Source organism: Pongo abelii, chromosome 5, assembly GCF_028885655.2.
Source record: "Pongo abelii isolate AG06213 chromosome 5, NHGRI_mPonAbe1-v2.0_pri, whole genome shotgun sequence".
In the NCBI taxonomy this organism is placed as follows: Eukaryota; Metazoa; Chordata; class Mammalia; order Primates; family Hominidae; genus Pongo; species Pongo abelii.
The window spans coordinates 156,955,376-156,975,289 of NC_071990.2; the positions used below are offsets into that span (position 1 = coordinate 156,955,376).

General features: G+C 41.3%; 2 protein-coding genes across 8 annotated transcripts in view; one reads left to right on the forward strand and one right to left on the reverse strand.

Moving 5' to 3' along the window:
- Positions 1–4,376, forward strand: part of TIAM2 (TIAM Rac1 associated GEF 2) — a 131,323-nt gene extending 126,947 nt beyond the window's left edge. For all 5 annotated transcript variants that reach the window (XM_054558358.2, XM_054558352.2, XM_054558355.2 and 2 more), the window contains 3 exons: positions 519–606; positions 971–1,125; positions 3,143–4,376. In XM_054558358.2, the coding sequence (XP_054414333.2) occupies positions 519–606; positions 971–1,125; positions 3,143–3,780 (881 nt within the window). In that variant the 3' untranslated portion in view covers positions 3,781–4,376. The remainder of the gene's footprint in view (positions 1–518; positions 607–970; positions 1,126–3,142) is intronic.
- Positions 1–19,914, reverse strand: part of TFB1M (transcription factor B1, mitochondrial) — a 65,816-nt gene that overhangs the window by 5,403 nt on the left and 40,499 nt on the right. The window contains exons 6-7 of one of the 3 annotated variants that reach the window (XM_054556913.2): positions 6,892–7,019; positions 4,314–4,561 (exon numbers count right to left, since the gene is read on the reverse strand). In XM_054556913.2, the coding sequence (XP_054412888.2) occupies positions 4,498–4,561; positions 6,892–7,019 (192 nt within the window). In that variant the 3' untranslated portion in view covers positions 4,314–4,497. 3 annotated transcript variants of the gene reach the window in all.

The window sequence follows — 19,914 nt, forward strand, 5'->3', positions numbered from 1 at the left end:
AATGTTCAGAGATCCTTCCAGAGTAACCTTGTTTTGGTGACAGGCCTCTGGTGACAGAAGAGGCCAGCAGGCTGAGTCAATGCAGTGACCTGCTGGGCTTCTGTTTAACTTTTGTCAGAAGTGCTTATGTTTTCTGGAACATGACTGCATTTGGGGCTGGCCTCTTTTACCTCAAGTACCCCAGCTCCTGTTCCTTCCAAGGAAAGGGCAAAACTGCAAAGGAGGGTTGAAGAACAGGATCCACTGAATCTCCTCTTCCCCAGAGAGGGGCTCCAGAGACAGGGTGAAGGCCGTTCAGATGGAGGAAAATCTGCAGCAGGAAATGTAAAAAGTAACCAAAAGGCATTTCAGTTCTTGTAACTGTGAAAATCATACATAGAACAAGCCACAGAAGAAAATGAGCCAGGACTGGGAATATTAGACTTTCTTAACTCATGAGATTTAAACTTTACAAGTGTTCTTAACCACAGCATTTTGGGCAAAGTTGTAGACTCTTGTTTCCATTTCCTTTTACACAGGGACAGAAAATAATTCCATATGGGAACTGATCCATACAAAGTCAGAAATAGAAGGACGGCCAGAAACCATCTTTCAGTTGTGTTGCAGGTATGACTGACTTCCAAAGATTAAAACCGACAGAAATAACATAGAATTATGTCTCTTAAGGAAGGGAGTTTATATTTAGTGCCCTCCTGAATTTTGATGACGTCAGGGTCACCCTCCCCACTCTCCGAAAAAGGCAACTGAGGCCGCTAGTAGGAGAATACGTTGATTAAATAAATATCAAAATCTTAAGAGTGATCAATTCTCACCTCCTTTTGTACGGGAGGGCACATGGCACTGCTGTTGGGTGGCTGGCTGGCAGCCTGGTCCAGCAGGTGCAAGGCACAGGAACACAGGCAGGCGTGGAATGGAAGCACGATGAACACTGTGGACACTTCTGCTGTTTTCTCTCCCCCCCCCCACCCAGTGACAGTGAAAGCAAAACCAACATTGTTAAGGTGATTCGTTCTATTCTGAGGGAAAACTTCAGGCGTCACATAAAGTGTGAATTACCACTGGAGAAAACGTGTAAGGATCGCCTGGTACCTCTTAAGAACCGAGTTCCTGTTTCAGCCAAATTAGGTGAGAATTTTGCTAGCCTTGTGTTTATTCAAGAAAATATTATGAGCTTCTGAAAAGGATATATGCTCTTGTAATATAGCTGTGAGTTTTCACTTTGTAAGTCATTGAGGTACCTTTATTTCCTTTTAAGAAACCTAAACATGCCTCTTGCTCCCAGACATTCTACTGTAAAATACAGCCACCCCAACCCCCAGTCCCTTGTCTTTCTACCCACTGACATAGTCCAAATGTATGATTTTGTTTCTTGCACTAAGATGTGCATGGGTCCAGGGACTTTGTTTTCCTCACTGCTGTATTCCCGGTGCTCAGAACATTGCCAGGCATCCTGAAGGTCAATGCTGAATGAAGATCAAGAACCTTACACAGAGGGTCTCCGCCTTCTCATGGTTCAGCCTACAGTGTTTCGACTTTACCATGGTGTGAAAGTGACACACATTCAGTAGAAACTGTACTTCGAGTACCCAGACAACCATTCTGTTTTTCGCTTCTAGTGCAGCATTCAATACATTTCATGAGATATTCACCACTTAATTATAAAACAGGCCTTGTGTTCTGCCCAACCATAGGCTAATGTAAGTGTTCTGAGCACACTGAAGGCAGGCTAGGCTAAGCTGCAATGGTTAGTAGGTATATTAAATGCATTCTCAACTTTCAATATTATCAACTTAACAATGGGTTGATTGGGATGTAATGCCATCTGAGTTAAGGGACCTCTTATACTCGTTCTTAAATTGATAAGGCACCAAGTAAGCATTTCAAATCACATTGTTCTTTCTGCTTGTTTCTAAAATTTCAGCTTAAGTTTTCAGAACCTTATTTCTACATTAACTATTTTGTTATTATCTTTGTTGTTTTTAGTCTTAGAAAATGTAAAATTTCTCTTTTTCATGTCAAATCAGTGTGACCTCTTCAGACTTACCACATATTTACTATTTTCTCCATTGTCAAAATAAACTGGCCATCAAAATAACATGCTGTTATTTGTAGAAACACCCAAACTGAGAACTCCCTTCTTTCAATCCAAGAGAAGAGAACTGCGCATACACACACACACACACACACTCAATCCAAGAGAAGAGAACTGCACATACACACACACACACACTCAATCCAAGAGAAGAGAACTGCGCATACACACACACACACACTCAATCCAAGAGAAGAGAACTGCGCATACACACACACACACACACCCCGTATTCAGAAAGCTGGTTTGAAATACCAGCAGAGACAGTTCTCATATGAGACATAAAGAGCATTTTTAGGCCGGGCATGGTGGCTCATGCCTGTAATCTCAGCACTTTGGGAGGCCAAGGCAGGTGGATCCCTCGAGCCCTTGAGAACAGGAGTTTGAGACCAACCTGGGCAACATGGCAAAACCCTACCTCTACAAAAAAACATAAAAATCAGCCGGGCGTGGTCATGCGCAACGATAGTCCCGGCTACTCAGAAGGCTGAGGTGGGAAGATCACTTGAGCCCAGGAGGCAGAGGTTGCAGTGAGTGGAGATCACACCACTGCACTCCAGTTTGGGTGGCAGAGCAAGACACTGTCTTTAAAAAAAAAAAAGGGGGCGGGGAGGGGCATTTTCTACTTTTAATTGAGCAGCAAGGTGAGAAGATGCATAGGAATATGGTGTGATCTTCATGATTGAATGACAAAGCACCTTAGTGAAAGAAAGGAGCCTAGATTTATTAGCAATTAACTTTTCAATTTACTCATTGGCAAAATAAGAATCTTAGCCCATATAGTAGTTTCTAGTGTCTAGTTCTATCTACATAATTGAGCCCTGGTAATCTAAAAATGCTGAATTGCCCAACTTACAACTGTAAACCTAAGTCAAAAATTTCCATGTTTTCAGTAGCTACATTTTTGCCTAATTACCAGGATAGTTGCTAACTGAAGTCATATCATAAAATAAAATCTTAATGTTAAATCTTACACAAGCTTTGAGGCAAACATTACACATTGTGTAACCTGTTTCTGTATCACAGCAAAATGTGTTTTTCTCACTGCAGCTTCATCCAGGTCTTTAAAAGTCCTGAAGAATTCCTCCAGCAACGAGTGGACTGGTGAGACTGGCAAGGGAACCTTGCTGGACTCTGACGAGGGCAGCTTGAGCAGCGGCACCCAGAGCAGCGGCTGCCCCACGGCCGAGGGCAGGCAGGACTCCAAGAGCGCTTCTCCTGAGAAATACCCACACCCCGGCTTGGCAGATTTTACTGACAATCTCATCAAAGAGAGTGACATCCTGAGCGATGAAGATGATGACCACCATCAGACTGTGAAGCGGGGCAGCCCTACTAAAGACATCGAAATTCAGTTCCAGAGACTGAGGATTTCCGAGGACCCAGACCTTCACCCCGAGGCTGAGCAGCAGCCTGGCCCGGAGTTGGGTAAGGGTCAGAAAGGAGGACAGCAGCCCAAACTGGTCCGGGGGCACTTCTGCCCCATCAAACGAAAAGCCAACAGCACCAAGAGGGACAGAGGAACTTTGCTCAAGGCGCAGATCCGTCACCAGTCCCTTGACAGTCAATCTGAAAATGCCACCATCGACCTAAATTCTGTTCTAGAGCGAGAATTCAGTGTCCAGAGTTTAACATCTGTTGTCAATGAGGAGTGTTTTTATGAAACAGAGAGCCATGGAAAATCATAGTACAATTCAATCCAGATATGGGTTAAATTCTTCATTTTACTTTTAAACTGGTGGTAAAGTGGAAAGTGCAAAAAAAAAAAAAAAACTATTCATTCCTGAGTTTTGTGCAGTATACATTTTTTTCCCACAAAATGGTTGTAAAGATTTAAGTTATTTTGTTTAATTTATTGTGGATCAGAAACCTAGATGAAACTGGTCAGAATCTGTAAATTACTTAGTTTATATCCACTTTGAGCAGGTATCAAATTATTTAGAATCCTTAAAATTACATTCTAATTAATTATTTTAAGTTATGTGGAAAAAGTAAGGCTGGGGAAGTTGTGATTAATAGCTTTCAAAGGGCCATTTTTTTAAATCCTCTGGGCATTTTCTTTCAGCTGTTAGTTTTTGCTTTATTTAAAGCATATTTAAGTTATTTTAATGTGGTTTAGGGGCAAAATGTGCAGATACTTCATTTTTGTAAGATTGTAATAGATGCTGTTTATACTAAACATGTCGTATCTATACAGTATATATTAAAAGAAAGCTTGTACTGTATCTTATTTGATGATATTTATTTTCTCTGCCAAGCTGTATAGTAAAAGGAAAATAAGTCACATCTGGTCATTGGCATTTTTATTGTCATTCTGTAAAGACAAAAGAGTACCTATATAAGAAGCTCCACGTAGTGCAAATCAACATCTGGTAGGCTGCTCGCCCCCAGGCAGCAGCTAGAGTCTAATTCTCTGCATCATCCTCTTCTTTTTCTTCATTTTTGCTTTTTCTTTGCTTGAGTTCTTCTCTGAAATTATATGCAAAGAGTTGTGGGTCTTCATCACACATTTTTCTGTATACATCACAGAGGCTCTTAAAGTGTGAGATGGAGAGCTGGCAGGGCCGAAGAGTAGGGTCTATGTCTGCCAACTCTAACAGCCTGCCCGTGCTTTCCAAGCGCTGCGCTTCAGGGAATAACATTCTGAGGGGAAGAGAGAAAAATCAGAATTTTACTTAAATTCTGCAAATCATGACACTTTTTAACCCTCATCTGAAAACAACACAGTTGCTGACTACTGACAGCTGGAGAGAGTGGCAAGAGCCTCTTGGATTATATAGCACCAGATTGAGGCAGCTCTAACCTGATGCTCGAGGCAAGCCCACAATGGGAAAGCATTCTCCAAAGCTAAATCAGTACATGTACTTTTTTAAGGTAAGTTTAAAGTAACACCTGTTCAGTTGCGTTCTTGTAGAAACATAAGCTTGATGTGCCTCATGTTTTGATGTGAAAGTTGTATTATTTCTTGTGTAACAAATCATCAGTTTTGATTCTCTAGAATTTGAATTTATCAGCCTTTAGAACTCTTCATGCTAAAAGACTTACTTTTTTTTGCTAAAAGTTGTTTGAAAATAGCTGATAGGAAAATATAAATAATTATTCCTCTTGTTATTTTTCAAGCATCTTTAAAACTGATTTGAAGTAGAGGATATATTTTAAATTTCATCTATCCAAATTGAACTATTGTTTTAAAATGAATAGCAGAACTGCTTGAAATGCTGCGGAGTTACACCTGGATTGCATTTGTCTTCAAGTCTCAGGGCTCTTACAGAGCTCAGCTCATCCCAAAGGGCTTGGAGGGTGTCAGCGCCAGGGGAGATAGCATGTTGCTTATAGGCTGATGGTCCTTTCAACAAGGAATTGCATGTCCCCCACACTTTCAGGGTGAGGTGACAGATCTTTGAGTTCAGTTTCATGGCAAAGAGGGCCTGATGACGGTTTCTAATATCTAAAGAACACCAACAGGTCAAAGTCCTTTGACCTGTTACCCCAGGTGGCACAGTATCTGGTCCATGTCTGTCCTGAGGATGGTGTATCTGAAATGAGTAGGGGCCTTCACTTAGCTGGGGGGTTGCCTTGGAAACGCTAGTGCCAGCTCTAGGCTCAGCCCAGTTCCAGGATTTCCAAAAGCACATAAAAGGACATAGTTTTGTGCTCCCTTCTCCCCCATGAATCAGGGCTATCAGGTACAGCTGTGTGGGTCCTGCTCTGCGTGAGGGGTAAGTGAGCCGAAATCCAGCTTCTGTTTCACTCACCAGCAGTGCATGGTAGCTGGGGGCTGCAGCCAAAATGGCTGGCCAGTGGCATCTCTGTCACCAGCTCTGCACCTTAAGTCTCTGCTAGAGAAGCAGGAACTATCTGGTAAGGTGGGAATTCTGGCTTAATTAGAGGCAACAAGTGGCAGGCTGAGGCTCTAGCTTCTGCCATCTAGCATCCTCAGCAATGGGCTTTGTGGACTGCAGCACTCTTAGGAGCTGATGCCCAGCTGGCCCCTAAAAGAATCTGCTGTCATTTCATATGCTAAAGGGACACTTCGGACCTTGTGAAAGAGAGAATTACAATGAAGCCACATGAGGAGGTTTTAGAAAATGAGAAATGTGTGCCTCTCACGCCGAGCCCCTTTAAACAGCGGACTACGGATAGATTATCGTAGATGGAAATCTTTTACAAATACACTTTCCTGCCTTCTTAAGCAGACTGTCACTGGGCCTAACTAAACAGCTTCTTGGCTCTTTCTGGATCTGCAACAAGGCTGTGGTCCTTCAGAGCCCATCGAGGTGGGCAGCCTCTAGACCACCACGCCCTGTCAGGTTTTCCCAGTGGTTCCTGAGAGCCTCTTGGCAGCAGCAGCTTTCTGTGAGATGGAAACGTGCTTGCGTGAGGACTTCGTGATATGATTTTTGGCTGCTCAGAAGTCATATTTGCTTCCTAGTTCTCAAGTGTGTCCTTAAAGAAGAGATAGGGCAACTCGGTAGAAAGCAAGCATTTAAAAAACCCCATTATTATCTGTCTTGAGTCCTCACTGGGGAACCACGAGCTCCCTGGTACAGAGCCACTGTGAGCTGTGCAGTCACCAATTCCAGGCTGTGCTTATGGTAAAGCCACCCTGAGAGAGGCCACCTGAGGTCTAGCAAGTCTTTGCTGTCTCCTCATTGGCAGTGGAGTCTTGTCCGTCACAGGACTGAACTAAGTGTAATACTCAGAGCTTTAAGAACAGAGCAAACAAGGTTCTAACTCTTAAAAAGTGCCTGAGGATTTTATAAAGACTGCCAACTGAAGAGAAGAAAAGGCATTCTTACCTGAGCCCTCGATGGCAGTATTTCCTTCGGAACTGAAATACATTCTGAACCACTTTTTCCACCAGCTTGAACGGCTGCTCTATCTTGGGCTGTATCAAGGGAGTGAAGTGCACCACGCCCACGTCCACCTTCGTTGTAAGGAAACATATTATCATTCTGTGGCATGATATGTGGCACAGCGTGATCAATCAACTCATCCTTGTAAAACTGCAGGATGGGCTGTCGACAGCCTGTTTTCATAAACAGACCTTTCCATGTACTTCAGTTTCATCTCTAGGCATGGAAGGTGGTACATTCTGGATTTGCAAATGACATGGAGAAATCAGCTGGCTGCACCTGTTCTCTAATGACATCCACCAGACCTGTGCTTGATGGTCACTTAATTTTAAAACACAGTTTCACAATGGCTTAAAAATCAATCCAAATCATTAAAGTCAGTCAGCAGATAATAGATAGATAGCATTAGAATATTTTAGTTTTTGAATGAGTAAAAAAATAAGCTGCAGCAGCAGCTTCAAGACACAGAGAGATGGCAGACAGGCCTCCAGGGACCACTCAGTGCTAAACTTCACAGATAGAGACACCACTTATTTTCGGTAGACACTGATTAATCAGCTGGACTGAATTCATGAGTGTAGTCTGAAAAGCCACAGAACTTTCTAGCAGCAATTTTAAATGCCCTGAAAGGCACAGGCAGGACTGAAACTGAAAATGGAAACCATCAAAAAATGTCACTGTTTGACAGTGTTTAAGCTACTGCCAGCTGTGGAGATTCTTTAATTGTCAGAAGATAAAACCTTTTAGGCATATCTGATAAGAGATTTATACCCTGATTTGTTCCAAAAATGGACTCATGGTGATTCACAAGGACAAATTCAAATACGAAAGGAAAAACATTTAAAGACGGAGGGAAATGGATTCAAAACAGTAACTACATGCACAAAAATGCTGACGGAGACCATGGTCTAGGAAATGGGAAGTCTCGTCATAATTGACAAAAGCCTCAGTCTCCAGGAATTGTTAAACTTGTTAATGAGGATCTCATACAGACTCAACAAAAGGCGAAGAAAGTACGGCAATTTAGGAGGTGTGGGTTGCACCACTGCTTTTCAAAAGGAACTCCATTGTTGAAATCCCATAGAGGTTGTCATTTTCTCCTAAGAGGACTTGCTTCTAAAGATCCTTGCGGCTACATAATTCCTTAAACAGATGAAAATGGGAGACTGGCTTTTCTGGTTGTGTTTCTTTTAGGGTAGAAGGAAAACAACTGAATATGATGTGAAACTTTATGGACAAGAAAGTGAAAATAAGCTGTGCTCAGCCTCACACAGCCTGATGCGCTGTGGGAGGAGCCTGTGGTGCCTGAGCTGTGTCATCAAGGCCCCGGACCCCCGAGACCTTGCACCTCCCTATTTAAACAATCAATGAGCCTGTCCCAGAAGGTTTCAGGTCAGCTACAGCTGCTCCTACTGGATGGAATGGGAAATAGAAGGCTTTGGTGGTAAGGGGCGGTGTGGGCTGGCGCATGCTGAGAATGTGCCAAGCGGCCTTTCCACACCCCAAATGCCCACCCCCAACGTCCATCAGCCTTGTGAAGTCCAGCAGGCTGTTCTTGTGAAGATTCTATGGTGGAACAGTAGTTATGAACAGTGACTTAACTAAGATGTCAAATGCTCTTAATAAATTTTAGTAAGTTTTTTGAATTGTGTGCTATATGTTGTTTTATCTGTTTCCTCAAGTTTAGTAACAACTACCTCTTCCTACAGGACTTCCCTTAGACCTTAACAAAATGCACCATGGAACAGTGTCCAGCTTGGAGAGGTCTGTGGTCATTGGGGAAAGAGGGACTGAAGAAGGCGAGGAGCTGTGGAGTGGATGCAGGGTTTAGGTGCGGTGGATGTACTGCTACAGGGAGAGAAGAAAGGTGGTTTCAGCTCAGGGCAGTTCTGGGGAAGGAAAAAGAACTGATCTATGAATGGCGGAGTGCAGGCAGCAGCCCAAGACACACTCCACTGACTTCAGATGTCAGGTTCCTTCCCACAAATTCTGAACTATCCTGCCTACCTTGCCTCCTCCTGATTTGTATAGAGAAGTGGTCCCAACTGTCAGGCATGTGTCTGACCACTCTCTACACCTCGCCAGCCTTCTCTCACTGGACTCTCCATTCCCCTTTCATCTCGAGCTTCCTGGCACCCTCGTCCCTGCCTCCCATTCTCCAGGACTCATCTCCTGTAACCCTTCAACTCCAGTTCTCCCAGTGACACAGAGCCAATTCTATCGATTCTTACTAGCAGTCTGCTAGTCTCCAGAAAAAATACTCTTAGCAAAATCTGAGATAAAATCTAATCCCTGCCTAGGCCTAAAGCCATGAAATATTATCAAAACTCTACATAAGGCTTAAAAACTATTAAGACCAAAAGCACAAATACAGAGATAGATGCACTCTCTTCCAGTACAGAAACTGCCTCTTCCAGCTTCCTTAGATTTTGAATTTTGGCCTCATCTTTATTTGCCTGATTTCATTCCTTTGAGATATAGTTGGTATTTGCAAATACAGGAAGTGTCTAACTTTTGCTTGATTTAAATAAAGTTTTAAAACCCTGAACAAATATAGCAGTACCCCATGTAAACTATAGCGTTGACTTCTAAAGTTTGAATACAATTCCAATACCCTGTTAAGCTGTCTTACATTATTTCACACCTAAAAGAGAATTCCCCTCAGAAATGCAGTTACTATTTAGTGGGAGATTCTGTAAAACTCAGTGTCAACAAAGCTCTTCCAGTTATGTCTCCTGCTTCTGGGACGGCGAGGACCTCTCCTGTACCACCCCTTCCTCTCCCTTTCCCCCAAAGGCACCTTTCAGAATTACTCTGAATTCTGGAGCCCATTTTTTCTAGAACTATAGGAAAGCTGCTTGGTAACTATGGTAATGAATACAAAAATGCTTTTTACTTATAATTGAATGCTTATTTAAAATTACAACTATTATTTTTTCTTCCTTGAGTTTTAAGTCTATTAATGGGTTTGATTACAAAAAAGAAATCAGTACAAAGGCATTAGAAGTACTTAAAATATTCTAGTTTAATGCTGCCAGCCCTTTTCCAAACTCAGTCTATCAGTATACCAAAATGACCTACTAAAATTTCAAATGAAAGGATTTAAAATGAATTTAAATATTTGCCTTTCTAACCCTATATGTCACGCTGTAACAAGCTAAGACTGTTTCTCAGTGTTAGCAGCCTTGGCCATAACAGGCCCGAGGCAGATGTCCTAGTTTCCAGGCCAGGGTGTCTAGGACGTGACTGGTTATCAGCTCAGAGCAGCACTTGGGACTCACAAGGGACCTGGGCTAAGGAGATATTAAACCTTAAATCTTAGATATTAGATATTTCAACTGAGAACTGTAATCAACATGATATATGGAGGACACTGAAGAATGTACAACTCAGTTCCTGATGATTGTCATATGCCCAAAAGCTAAGTCACGACCACACGCACAGACACAGAAACAATGCTGGCCACTGTCTACGAAAGGGTCTTCATTCAACACTCTCATGGTGTTCAAGACCATTAGAGGACAAGACAGTGGAGATGAAAAATAATGAGGAAGTTACTATGTAATTAGCCAAGACACAGCCATAACTTAAGACAACAGAAGGGCTAATGAAAAAAAAAAAAAAGACCACAGGGAATAATCCATAAGACTTTAAAGAACAACATATAAGAAGGATTCAAAGTTCAAAGCGGGATGATCACGGGCAGACCTGGGTAGTTGGGAACAGGAAGCATATGGCAACTTGCAGGCTATAGGCACCACAAGATGAACACAGGAGGACAGGGGCTTGGGAGAGCCACTTCAGTGTCGGGTAAAACAACAGAGCGAGATGAGTGCCTCCGGACGCTTGGTTTCCCCACCCTCCAGTGTCTGCTTGCTCTTCAAGTACCTCCACCAAGCTAATGACAGTCCACTTTAGGACATCACAGGCCTCGAGGTTACAACTGTCCCAGGTAAGGAGAATCCCAGGTAGAGGCAGCAAGTCACTGATGCCTATGATATGGTAATTATGCATGTCATAGAAAAAGAAAATACTGACAAATGTGAATGTAGATCAAATTTCCTGGAATTGGTTCACTCTACCTGTGATCCATGTCCCAAAGCCAATTTAAGGAAAGAATTTCCAATGTAAAACCTTAAAGCTGACAGCATTCTAAGTATTTTAAACCAACTGGTTCAGTAGAGATCAACTACACGGTCAGTACCTATCCTAAAGTTTACAATTTGTGTTATTGTAACAATATTTATTTCTGCAGAAGTTCTGTCCTCACCCTTTTTTCTTCCTACAGATCTTTGTTTTTTTCTCTTTCTTCTTGGGATCATAAAAAAAGAACAGATTTTAAACAGTCACATAGTGTTTCCTCGCAGAGCAGATGTGGTAGGAAGAACTGAGGCCAAGAGAATGACAGCGAACTCAGATCACAAGAGAAATAAGACTAAGAAATGTGGTGAGGGGGATGAAGAGTTTTTTCACTGTGTAAATTATGTAAATGTACATATGTATGTATGTAAATTACACCTATTAGTAATAGCAACAACAAGATGAGTGTCTCTTGGTCCCAAGAGATTAAACAATTTCAGGGAGATGCAAGTGTAATCCTCAAGAAAGCACAAATGGAACAAGAACTGACAATTGTTGTATAAAGATTTTCTGTTATATTTAATCTGGAGTTCCTGGATGATCAGAGGGAAAAGACCTTTCTAAAACCAGGCCTTTTCCACAAACCAAGCCCTTGGTGTCTGTGAAGCAGCAGCATCTGGAGGTGCCCTGTGTTTCCTGTCTCGGGCTGTGCTCCCGCTTGGGTTTGTGGATATGGCAGGAGTTGCCTGAGGCAGCTTCGAGGCTGCCCAGCCTGGCCATGGGTGTGGCAACACATTGGCAACTGCCAGGGTCTGGACCCCAGCGCTGCAGGTCCTGAGCAACTCCCGTCCCTCAGAGCGAAGCCAGGACCTCAGAGAGGCTCACAATCTAAACAGACTCAGAAGGCACTTGATAAATGCTGCTAGTAATATTATTAAAAGACTGAGAAATAAAACATGCATACAAATATAGTAATTCATAATAAACCATAATTGTCAAACGGACTAGACATCACACTGAAGATGCTTGGTCAGTACATTCGTATATTCATAGCTGATACTGTTAATTTCCTAAGGCTGGGACAGAAGAAAACATTATTTTAGGATTAGGTCAAATCACTTTAAATGTGTGGGTGGGGCTGTAACAGGTAACTATTTTATCTTACTCTGAACTGTCAATTTTTCAAGATTGAATGGAAAGCAAAGAAGAAAAAACATTTGTATTAGGGTTCTCTAGAGGGACAGAACTAATGGAATATATATATGAGTTTATTAAATATAAATATTAAATATATTTGTATATAATATATAATATATATTTTTACATAAAATATGTAAATATTAAATATATAAATATGTATATAAAGGGGAGTTTATTAAGTATTAACTCACATGATTACAAGGTCCCACAATAGGCCATCTGCAGGCTGAGAAGCAAGGAGAGCCAGTCCAAGTTCCAAAACTGAAGAACTTGGAGTCTGATGTTTGAGGGCAGGAAGCCTCCAGCACGGGAGAAAGATGTGGGCTGGGAGGCTAAGCCAGTCTCTCTTTTCACATTTTTCTGCCCACTTATATTCTAGCCGAGCTGGCAGCTGATTAGACGGTGCCCACCCAGATTGAGGGCGGGTCTGCCTTCCCCAGCTCACTGACTCAAATGTTAATCTCCTTTGGCAACACCCTCACAGATACACCCAGGATCAATACTTTGTATCCTTCAATCCAATCAAGTTGACACTCAGTGTTAACCATCACAACATTTTTTTTTTAATTCAGAACCCCAACTTTTCATTAGAATGAAATGGACAGCATTTGAAAAATACAAGGATGGGGCTCCATCCCAGAAAATTAAATAAGAGCCACTGGGTTGGGCCTGAGCCTCTCGGGGCTTTTCCAAAGCCCTCGTGTGGGCAGAAATGAGAATCACAGGTTTGGGGAACAATCCCAGTTGCTTGGGATAGTATCACACAGTCAACTCAAATCCTGGAGATTAAATTCACTAGAAGTGCAGCTAGAGCCCTGTGACACCCCCAAAGCCAGCCTGAGTCCCTGCTGGATACAGCTCACCAGGGGGGATGAAAAGCCAGACACAAACTTCCCCAGTCTCGCTCACAATTAAGAATGACCAAATGAGGCTGGGCGCTGTGGCTCACACCTGTAATCCCAGCACTTTGGGAGGCCGAAGCGGGCGAATCACGAGGTCAGGAGATCGAGACCATCCTGGCTAACACGGTGAAACCCCGTCTCTACTAAAAAATACAAAAAATTAGCCGGGCGTGGTGGCAGCCGCCTGTAGTCCCAGCTACTTGGGAGGCTGAGGCAGGAGAATGGCGTGAGCCCGGGAGGCGGAGCTTACAGTGAGCCGAGATCGTGCCACTGCACTCCAGCCTGGGCGACAGAGTGAGACTCCGTCTCAAAAAAAAAAAAAAAAGGAATGACCAAATGAGCCAGCTCTGGAAAATGAGACATTAAAGCAAAGTCTGGGGTGGTGGTGGGAGAGGGGAAGAGAACTCTAGAATACTTTGCTGCCTTTTTTTTTTTTTTTTCGAGACAGAGTCTCACTCTATCGCCCAGGCTGGAGTGCAGTGGCATGATCTTGGCTCACTGCAACCTCCACCTCCTGGGTTCAAGCAATTCTCGTGTCTTAGCCTGCTGAGTAGCTGGGACTACAGGTGGGTGGCACCACACCCGGCCAATTTTTGTATTTTTAATAGAGACGGGGTTTCACCATGTTGGCCAGGCTGGTCTCAAACTTCTGGCCTCAAGCGATCCACCTGCCTTGGCCTCCCAAAGTGTTGGGATTATGGGCGTGAGCCACCACACCTGGCCGTAGAATACGGTGCTTCTTGATGAAAGGGTCAGCTGAGGCAGCCATCTCATAGCTGTTGAAGTAAAAATAAAATATAGAGACAAATCTCCAAATTCAATGTTTTATTTGGGAAGCAAGAATTGTAAATTAGGGCCTACACACAGACCAGGTGGTCTTCAGTATGTCCAAAGAACAAAGGGAAGGTTGGGAGTTTTATTAGAGAAATGTTATGTGTTGTTTTGAAAGAAAGCTCATTGGCACTAGAGAAGCTTTTGGGTGTGGGCAAGCTCTGATTGGTGAGTGACGACAGCAGGTAAAACCAGTCTTAGAGTCACAGCAGGTGGTCCCAGCAGCTACTAGGTAAAACTGGTCTTGGTGTTACAGCAGGCCATTTCAGCAGCTAGGCTTACAGAAAGTGTAAATTTTGGAGCAGGTGCGACAGTGCTATGTGCCCTGAGTGCTTTTTCCTCCTGGCCCCTTGACTCTGATTTAGTTGGGTAAGACAAGAATGACTTAATTTGTATAATCAACTTTCACACAGCCAAGAAAAGTTCAGTTTGAAGGAACAGAAAAACAGAATGAGCTGGAATCCTTAAGAAGAGTTTTAAATTGCAGAACTAACCTTTAACAGTATTGACTTTCAAACAATAAGTCCTTATAGTTTAGTCTACTGTTAGATTTTTCTGTAATTTGTCCACTGAAACATCTGAAACCAATACAAGCCCAAAGCCCCTTCTATAAATTTGTTTTCAAAATGTAGACAGGAAATTCTGGGTTCTTTTTACAGACTGAAGATGCCTTTGACTACATTATATATATTTAATTATATTTCCAGAATTTATGAACACCCTTTATCTTGAATCCATTTCCTATGCAATATCGCTACTCACCTAGTTACTTCCATTTAATCTCTCCCATTACCACAGCCTCCCAGAGTCTGTCTGTCTCCAATTCTGATCTCTTTAAATCCTCCACACCATAGCCAAGTGCTCTTAAACCACAAATTCCACCACAAAAAAACACCCTGATGGTTCACACTGCCTCTAGTGGTGGCCTTCAAACTCTTTCTTGAAGAAAATGTCGGCCACCAAAGTGTTTCCCCTCAACCCTGATCCCCAGGCTTCTTTGATTAGGGTAGAGGTCTCTCTCATAAGTCTGTTACTGGGATCCAGTGATGAGAAGATGGAGTGCAATGCTTTATAAACTGTTAAGCTCTATGAAAAGGTGTGGTATTGTTATTTCCAAAATACTCAGTTAAATTACTGATTCTTTCAGAAAGACAATAAAAGCCTGCCTGAACATCCAGATTAACATCACTAAGCAACACCACACACTAAGGGAAGCTAAAGTAATTTCTGCTTAAAGATAAATGAAAACATTCTAAAGAAGAAAGATGGACTGCAATCACTCAACCCACAGTGGACTTTGCAGGACTGAGAAGTAAATGCTGATATGTAAAGCTACAGAGATTTCTGGGTTAATTTGTTTCCATAGCTTATAAACTACCAAGAGAGGTAGGACTTACAAATATGCTCTTTTCTAATTAGAGGTGGAGCAATGCTATGTAGTATGTCAGGGTTTCAAAAATCACTGTTTTGGTACTCAACCCCATTCCTGCAATTTACTCATTTTATGGCCTTAGTCAAAAGTTACTTCTCTGTAGCTTAGTTTTCTTTTCTTTTTTTTTTTTTTGAGATGGAGTCTCACTCTGTCACCCAGGCTGGAGTCCTATGACATGATCTTGGCTCAATGCAACTTCCGTCTGCTGGGTTCAAGCGATTCTCTTGCCTCAGCCTCCCGAGTAGCTGGGGCTAATGGCGTGTGCCACCACGCCTGGCTAATTTTTGTATTTTTAGTAGAGACAAGGTTTCACCATGTTGGCCAGGCTGCTCTTGAATTCCTGACCTCAGGTGATCCGCCTGCCTCAGCCTCCCAAAGTGTTGGGATTACAGGTGTGAGCCACCATGCCCGGCCAGTTTTCTTGTCTATAAAATTCTTCTTATCTGGTAGGTTTGTCTGGAGAATTAAGTATTATAGCACCTTAAACAGTACCTGGCATATGGAAAGCAGGTTATAAATGGTAGATAATGTTATTAGCAAGATGACAAACTAGAGTTCCAAAATTACTTAAAATTCTAGTCCTGCTTAGAAATAAAATTATATTTTTAATCATTCAAGTGCAATTTATAGTTGAACATTATATACTTAAAGTCAGTTTCTGAATTCGTTCATTGAGCAAATATTTACTGTATCCCTACTATGTGCCAGGCACTGATCCCGGCACAAGAGAATCAGTGATGAACAAAACCGAGAGAAGTGCTTGCCCTGTGGGGCTGAACTTCTATCTCAGAGGTCTTGCGCTACAGTGGAAGCAGAAGAGGGGCTCAGAGGTGGAAGGTTCTTGTTCTAGTCTGAAGTCAGAAACAAAACAACTTGTTGACTCAAGGGATGTTGGGTATGGAATCAGGAATTACTTTTAAGATCTCAGGCGGCCAAATGGAAGGAAGGATTTGCCACTAATGAACCTGGGAAAACCGTGGAGAGAACAGTTTGGGAATGGTCAGGAATTCAGTTTTGTTCTATGACAGGTCTGAGCTATCCATCAGTGACGCCAAGTCAGCAAACAGAAACACAACTTGGGAGTTCAGGGGAGAGGGCCGGGCAAGAGATTTAAGCTGACGGGTCGTAAGACTTACCTAGGAGAGTCTCTGGACTTAAAAGATTAATATCCCTTTAATGTCCACATCAGAAGTAGATAATAATGTTGATTAACTATATTTCTATTTACACTTCTACTTTCCTAGCTCCTTTTTTTATATAAGAAATTCTGCCTTCATTAAAGGTCTACAGCTAATGAAAGTTGCTTCCATTTCAGAAGTTTTCCTTCTAAAGCAGGCAATTGATATTTCATAGGATTATTGTTTTCATCAAGGCAAAAAAATAATCAAAATGTTTTGAGAATAGAAATGTACATTAAAGCATGTTTAACCCATTTATCCTTCAGCGAGCTTCCTTATGCTAGAGGTTAGAGTGGGGAGCAGCCGGGTCACTCCACCTGCCATCAGTCAGCCTCACAAAGCTTATGTCTGCACTAACAACCACGGCGACCAGCAAAACAAGCCAGGATGCTGGAGGGCTGTGGTGAGGTGTCTTCTGATGCAGCACTAATGACACTGCTGTGACTATTAAGGTCTGCAATTCAACTCAACTTCTTCCAGTATTTATTTATGCATTGAATTGTTTATATTTTCCATGAAATAAAATAAAAGAACAAAGCCAGTACACATAAAGCTTACAATGACTTAGAGAGGTAAGACTTAACATGTAATCAATACTATGGCTGAAAAGCAAACCCACAGATGTTAAATTTAGAAAAGAGGAAAGAGTATCTGGCTAAATGCGAAACTTAGGATTAAAACAAACAAAACCAAAAAATCCAGATAACTGAAACATGTGTTTGTTTATTTACTACTTTTAAAGAGATGATTAAAGTCTAACATGGTTATTAACAGTTGTTAAATTTAAAAATCCAATAATAAAATTATCTTCTTTCTGTATAATGGCTATGAATTTATAGCTTGTAGAATAAAACTTATTGAGGAAGAAAAAAATGAGAACCCAAAAGGATGGCAGTGAAATCCATCTGTACCATTATTCATGGGCTACAACCTCAGTATCTGATCACAGTCTTATCTGATGTGTCTCATCACGTCATTTTGGGTAATTTATTCATAACACTTCCTGAATCTCTATAGTTATACTCCACAAATCTAAGTGGAAGCAATAACAAGAAAACTCAGGGCACCACACACAAAAAAATACCTGTAGGTTTAGTGATCAGATTCTAGTCAAAAGTTGTTGCTGGGTTTTCTTTTTTCTTTTATTGAAAAAAATACATATGTTAAAAAATTTTCTTCTGAATGATTATTTTGAAAGTTAACAATTTTATGAATTCAGGTTCCAGATAAGTCAAGAATACCAGGGAAAAGAGGGAGTCTCAACTCTCATTTGCAAAGCACGACATAGTTAAAAATATTTCAGACCACATTCTTGAACTGAGGACATAAAATAATACATTATATCTTTCAACATAGAGAAAATTTCAAAAATAAATTATAACTATGTGACTAAAACATTATATTAAAAGAAAAGAAGGCCTTCTTGTGAGCACCCAAATAATTCCTCCTCTGTACACAGTGACACAAAAGCATTTTTAGCTTTCAGGTTTCAACAAATCCTGTTGTAACAACAATTCCCTCCCTTCCCCGCCTCTCCTTTCTTAATTCTCCCACGTCTCAAAAAATGAGATGGAGAACCTGGTATTTATCTTCTAACACCATCAGCAGTTTTTACCTCTCAGATTTCTACGTTGTCCTTTATTTGCTTTTTTCAAGTTAACTTATTGGAGCTTTATAAACATATCCAGAATTTCTGAAATAAGCCTCACGTATATAGTTTTTCTTCACCATAACTAACTGAGGTTAATTTGAAGACAACTGACTGAAGGAGTTAAGACAGTGAAGGCTACTGACAAAAGGTATGGTAAATAAAACGTGTCTTAATGCTTAGAGATCTAAGAATAGGTCTTTCGGTATTATTTAGTTTGAATTATAAGTAGTAAATCTGCTTTTAAATATTATTTTTGATATAAATAAATCTTGTCTGGAAAGCTGACTTTACATTTTAGTGAAATCTACAACAGACTTTCTGTTGGGGAATAGTTCACAAACTGAAGGTGCTTGGGTTCTGTTCCGTGTGCACTGTGTTTTGCGACCATGAGAGAGTTTTCACTGTAGACCATGTAAGTGTTTATATGCAACCCCTACCCTCTGATTCTGCTTGCCTTCACAGTATTTCTCTACCACCACCACAGCCGCTGGAACAAAGTGTGTCTTTATTCTCTACGAGACAGAAATTTTGAAAGAACAGGCCACACATGGTATTATGCTTGTGGCTGGAGGGTAAAGTGCAATGCAGCTAAAATACCAATATATTTGTATGAGCAGAAAGTGACCTTCATTTGGAGAACAAATTCTTTCTACATAAGTTCTCTATGCAGAAAAAAAAGCATTTGAATCCAATATTCAACAGTAAGCAAGCACTATGCTAATTAAATGCAATGTCATATTGTTTACACTGATTTTGGCTGTCTGTAATTGATCACTGCCAGTACTTGTTAATCATGATGAACAAACTGTCTTCATGTCTGAAATATACTGAAAGTTATAAAATGTATCAGTTAATGGGAAGAAAAGGATTATAATTGGTAAGCTGAACATAGATTGACAACAAAGGTTATTCAGTCAAAGTAGAAAGAAAGAGAGAAAGAAAAGTGAGCAAGCAGATGCTGTTAGAAAATGTTCCAGCAACCCCACACTTGAAGAATCCTTAAGCTGAAAATGGTCCAGAGGCAGTAATTTAGCAAGCTGGCTGGAGTCCGAAATGCTAAAACCTAAACTTGAAAACAGCTATTATAAAACTGTAAACATGTGCTTGATTTTTTTTTCTAGAAACTTTAACTTTTGTTCTATTTTGGTCTAAGGTTGGAAAACAGAAAAGAAACAAACTGTATGATAGCAGGCGAGTCCTAGGCACACTGATGTTTACAGATAAGTCTGACTCTTAAGAACTTAAAATCCTAGGGAAATCCTTTTCTAAAATGGTAAGATTTACATCTTCAGATTATGAACAAAAACAGAATAGCACAATCCAGATAGTCTAGGATCTAACGTCTTAGAGAATCAATGTGTGTAGCTATGCAAAGTTTGTACTTTAAATATAGGCAATGGAGTAATACTATTTCAAATATTTAACCAAAGCCAGGCGTCAATCTCCTTGCTGAGTCATCAGAAGCTGAGCCATGTGCCCTATTAACATCCTCTACAGTCCTTTTTTCCCCTGGTGGGGAGGGGAGTGGGTGAAGTAGACAGTTAATGGTGCTTTTTGCCTCCAGATGTAGTGTTTTCCCTGGTTCCCATGGGAAACACACAGGGGGAGAAAGAATTTCAGCAGGAAGTGTTGTGGTAAAAGGGGAAAGGATGCGGGATGACCCCGTGAGGTAGGAGGGGTGGAGAGAGATCT